This window comes from Triticum dicoccoides, chromosome 7A (assembly GCF_002162155.2).
Source record: "Triticum dicoccoides isolate Atlit2015 ecotype Zavitan chromosome 7A, WEW_v2.0, whole genome shotgun sequence".
Classification (NCBI taxonomy): Eukaryota; Viridiplantae; Streptophyta; class Magnoliopsida; order Poales; family Poaceae; genus Triticum; species Triticum dicoccoides.
Window position 1 is genome coordinate 515,010,426 of NC_041392.1, and position 5,512 is coordinate 515,015,937.

The following is a 5,512-nucleotide window of genomic DNA, read 5'->3' on the forward strand; positions in this document are numbered from 1 at the left end:
TTAGTTCTAAATAATAAACATCATCAAGTGCACACTCTCAACAACCAACCTCTCGTCTCTAACATAAGGTCATAGGAGAACAATATAGAGGAGGCATGAATGGCATCGATGAGTGATGTAGGAAAGAAAGGCATCATGAGTTCATGCCTATAGTCTATAGATGAAAAGCAGGGCCATTTGCATGTTCGTCTAAAACAGTTCAGGCCCCTCTTGATTGCTAAAAAGTGGAGCGGGCGTGGGCTGGCGAATAGATCATCACGATAAGCTCAAACAGTTGTGGGCAATGTACTTGCTCAAGATGGTGACATATGGTGTAGAAAACGGGCACTGATGTATGCTTGTGATAGTGTGTATGTGAATCTTCAGAAGGACACAAGCTAAATATAGTTTATATTAATCATGACGCATGACACCGGCCACGAGGCTTCCATCAGTAACACGCGTTTGTTGCTTGTTTGAGCCTGAGAGATATCAAGAAGTGGAGACACGGCCATCTTAGAGCAACTCTAGCGAATTCTGTAAAATCTTAGCCTAAAAAATGGCCTTTGAGGCCGGCGGCTTCTGCCAGTCCGGTGGCGCTCTCTTGGCGGTGCACCCGGGCTTCGGCCTGGTAGCTCTGCACTACTGGATGGGGCGGGGTGGCGCCCCCCTCTCCAGGCGCTGCAGATCTGGCCAGCTTGCTAGCCCGACGTGGCTGGCGGCGTGGTGGAGGGCGCCGGGGTGGCGGCCCCGGACTCGGTGGCAGCGGCTTCGGCTGGGGGTAGCGCGCGTCTGGACATGGTGGATCGTGGGATCCCATGTTCAGTTCGGGGTTGGCCTCAACAAGAAGGATGGTGATTGTTGGCTGTGCAGGTACGAGCAGGTGGTGGTTCGGCATCTCCGGAAGAAATCTAGTTTCCGGCCTCTCCGAATCCGGCGACGTTGACGCGTGCGGGTGTCACACTCTTTCTTGAAAGCGTCGTTGTTGTGGGGTGCTCTTTCACTCTCCCCATGGCCTTGGCTTTGGAGAAAAATCTCAGATCCATGGGATCGGGCGATGAAGGCGCCTTCACGTCTTCTTCCTCCTTGGGGGCGTTGTTTCAGAGTCGGCCACAACCTGGAGACGAGGGGATGGCAGCATCTTCACTGCGTGGTTTGCTGAGGCGGCCGTTCCGGGGCGCCGATTTCTGTTTGGCAACGATGATGACGTTGAAAGGAGCTTGGGTCGCGGCTCGGGCTTCGGCAGTCGGATCTTCCCGGCGTGTCCGAGGTGCTCTTCTGTTGGTTGCTGTGTTGTTTTGAAGTCGGAGCTGCGGTGGAGGAGTCCAGCTGGTACGATGACAGACACTCGGTGATAGTTTGCGGAGGGCGCGGTCGGCGCAAGTCCTGCATATTTCCCTTGCGAAGCTCGTTATCAAAGTCAGAGCTATCGGTTGTCCGTGTGTGTGGCCATCTGTTGGCATGTGGCCAGGTTGGCCGGTGGTACGCATGTTGTATGGGTTGAGTTGTATTGGTTTTAGCCCGGCTTTCCTCAATTAACCGGGCAATTCTCACTATCTTCTTAATCAATAAAAATGGCAAGTATTTTTGCCTTGTTTAAAAAAATGTCCTTAAGGGTCTAATTGAGGGTGGGGGATCCTGCGCGAGAACTAGGGTTCTCTGTTCGACAGCGGAGAGTCCTTTTGGGGGAATCATGACGCCTCTTCGGGATGAATGACAAAGTCATGTAAAAGGGGATAGCCAGGGCATGTGTGGGCTCCATGGGCCATGGGATTATGACAAATGGAATCCACAATTGCCTCTCTGAACCATTTTTCAGCACATGGCTTCTTGATTTTTCAAACTATTTTTGCTTTACTTTTCCTCGCCCCAGAAAGTGCCTTTCTTCGTGGATTCTTCAACATACAGTTTCTAAAATTTTGTGCCCCCTCCCGGTGCAATTCTACAATAAGACAGGATGAATTTGATTGAATAATCACGATAATCGAGTAATTTATGTCCTGGAATTGTGATGCAAAATACACATATATCAATGATCACGGGCTTTTTTTTCGTGACATCACTATTGTCCCTCACAGCGAGGTCAGTGAAGTCGGATTTGAATTCAAGGAAGTAGTCAAAGTTGTGGAGGCACGCAAACGAAGATAAGTAGTCGTGTTTAGACACTTCCAAAAACCTTAGCTTACCTGGTGCAGGTTTTCAAAGATGAGTAGATGACCCAGTCATTACCAGTCCACCATCCGAACAAATAGGAAACTGTTCTTTTAGTGAGTATGTTAATGACCGGTAACTAATACTCCCTCCGTAAAGAAATATGAGAGCGTTTAGATCACTTTAGAGGTATCAGCGTTGACTGTCGAGAATGAACTCGCATAACTTTGGAGAAACTCCGCTGACGCCTGAATTAGGATCGTGCCACGATGCTCGACAAAAGGAAAGAGAGGTGTGTGCCTTATCAAAAATTAGGACAACCCAATCACCCCTCGAGTGGAGAAGATTGCCTCCGCATGTAATTCCCAGATCTCAGGCATAAACTTTCGGTAAGCTTTAGCCTTTGTCCATCTTATCATTACAGTTCTTCTTTTTAACTGCATCCTAGTTACAGTTCTACTAGAAAAAGTGTCGTAGGATCATGATAACAGACTAGATGGAATGGCGCGCTCTGCCGCGCTCGGCTGTAGCTGTTTTCTCTGCATCCATATTTCATTTGTAATATACAACCATTGAAAAATGCAAGCCAACAACTGCATATTATTGATGTATTGGAGAAGTGCAGGCTCGGTCACTAGGAATACATGTTTCAATCGTGATATATCAGGAAATACAGGTCAGGTGCAGGTGGTGCATGTTTCCATTGTGGTGTATTTGAGAATTTTGGTTCACACAAAATGATAGTGAAAACAGTAGCCCTCCACAGAAAATCATTGTAGCCAGTTTGTTCTTTATTTCTTCCATATATACAACTAGAAGATACCCCTCGCGTTGCGGCGGGAATCCTCGAGAACTTGTATGGAAATTTTGAGTTGAGAAGCAAAGGAAAGTTATCTACAAAAAAAAAGGTAAAATGAAGGGAAGTTTAATATGCATAGTGTAATAGTTGCAATATGAAATGTCTTTTGCTTTTATTAGTTCTCAATGTATTATGTTAAGTCTAGGAATCATTGGGTAATCAAACAGAGGAACCAATCTGTATAGATTACATTTTAATCATGAGAAAATGTATTATTATTTGCGATGGTTACACCGAACAGACAAAATCAATAAAATAAGCCAAAGGGTAGATAAAACACATCATAAATAGGAGGTGAAGCGAGGAGACGAAGTGTGGATGGCCCTTGTATTTTGAATTGTGATGACATGATATGGCAAGTTCGCATGGGAAGGAAATATAGTTAGTCCAGATCAACTTATTGCTATAGGATATGATGTAGGGGTTGTGTTGTGTTATAAAATTGAGATGTATATATGCATGTATCAGTGCATTATTCATCACCAAAAACTAAACAAATGACCTGTACAATGAAAGATAGTTGCAGGGTTTTTATGAACATAATCGACATGTAAGAATAATATCACTTTGCAAGAACATATAGGTGTAAAAAAACGAACTATAGTCTATAACCCCAAAGAAAAATAACACACACCGGGCACATCACTATAGAAATGATCATTACAAAGGGTACAACTGAAGATAGTTTATCCAGAGGGTAAGAACAATTGCACCGTGTCTTTTTTTTTTTCCTGGCCCTTTCTTATCCCGCCATGAGAAAAAACTGAAGTACAATATATGATTCCAACTGAAAAGAAAACACACTGAGCACATCAGTAAAGAAATGAACACAACCAAGGGCAACCAAAGTGAGTTGGTATCTGCGTATATATGACAGATGTAATGAAATGGTCTACTCAGATTTGCAGGCATGAACGGAACACCTGGATAATGTAAGAGGCCGTGATAAATTGTAGAGTAGCACCGTTTGAGAATAAAATTGTCCATATCACCATCAGACTGAGAATAAATGGTCATAATCACTTAATCAGAGAAGGGAAAGGAACCACATGACCATTAGGGCATCATACAGAATATATGCAAATATTATTTACAATCCGATTTGTTTGTCTGTACCTTGAATAAGAAACACCCAGCTTTAATCTTTCTCGTGTACGTAATGTGTTCAACCTGCATATCATCCAGACTACAGACAATTTTGGCAATAGTTTGGAAGAAGTCCAACTTGAACTGCTGCTGGCTGGATCAAGACAGAGGAAGAGAAGAGAGAATAAATTTGCTTCTTGGATGTCTGCTTGATGGCGCGCATCTAGGAGGAAAAATAAGGCACTGGAAACATACAAAGGTGTCATTGGATTCAAGATGCAAACCTGTATGCTCTTTCAACGGTTCTTCTACCGCGTACAACATGTGGATGTGCCGTAGCTGTGTGAAACCTGCTCCTGTGTACGGGATCAAAATCCAACAGATGAGGATAGAGATCCGAACCTGTCTGATCTTTCAATGGTTCTTCTACCCCGTACAACATGTGGATCTCCTGCAGCTGTGTGAAGACCTGTTCCTGCACGGGATCAAAATCCAACAGATGAGGATATAAATCGAGATCGAGATCAAGATCAAGAGAGAACCTGTAGATAGGGAAAGGCGGCCTCGTCCATCCGTCATCACGCTCGAGGAAGACGGTCAGCGGGAAGCCCTAGCGTCGGAGGAACACCTGGTTGTGGCTGGTTGAAGTAGATGTCGAGTTGTCTGCCCCCTAGTGGGGAAGGGAAACGATGGGTTCCCAAGCAAGATCGCCCCTCGGTTACAAACTGTAGCGGATCTTCACGGCTGAAACGAAAAACATGGGAGCTCGAGTGATTGCCACCAGAATACTAAACGTTTTCCTAAGCGAGCGAGGAACTATCCTTTTATTACGGAGAGAGGTTGACCTTTGATCGGCTGTTCCGTTTGAAAACGGACCTGCTGGGAATTAAATAGAAGTACATATTGGACGGTGGCTTGAAAAAAACCTTGCAAGGGGGATATGCCAGCAAGCGATGGTAAGTATATGTGGAGAAGGAAAAATAACTAAGAAACGAAGTGACGTGGGTGGAATTTGCTGAGGTGGCATGATAATGATATGGACGGGCTGCATGTTGAGAGAATAGGTAGTAATGGGGATCAACAAAATGCCCATCCTCCATAGAAAATCATTGTAGGAGCACATGTGAAGTTTTTTCTTTTCAATTCGTTCACTAAAAGGTCCAGGTTCATTTATTTCGCTTTTGCCTCTTTCAGTATGATGGAACCCACAGTGGGCTCGGAAGATTGAAGTGTAGCTCTTGCTATGGGTGCTTGGCCCATGCCTCAGCCACAACTGATCTGCAGATGGCCTCAACGCTTGCCCTACCCAATCACGCGCGCGACAAAGAAACTTCTAGGTGATTCGATATGATCCTACTCAAAAAATTTTGAAAGTTTTTTTGAAGTTAAATGCCACATATCAAGTACTTCCTCTGTCCCAAAATTCTTGTCTTAAAT

General features: G+C 44.7%; 1 protein-coding gene across 1 annotated transcript; it reads right to left on the reverse strand.

Moving 5' to 3' along the window:
* Positions 1-3,453: 3,453 nt before the first annotated feature.
* On the reverse strand, positions 3,454-4,845 carry LOC119331091. Its single transcript, XM_037604268.1, has 3 exons — positions 4,360-4,845; positions 4,106-4,229; positions 3,454-3,988 (listed from the first exon to the last, which is right to left on the reverse strand). The coding sequence occupies exons 1-3, from the start codon at positions 4,515-4,517 to the stop codon at positions 3,650-3,652; spliced, it is 621 nt and encodes a 206-aa protein (XP_037460165.1). The 5' UTR covers positions 4,518-4,845; the 3' UTR covers positions 3,454-3,649.
* Positions 4,846-5,512: the final 667 nt, after the last annotated feature.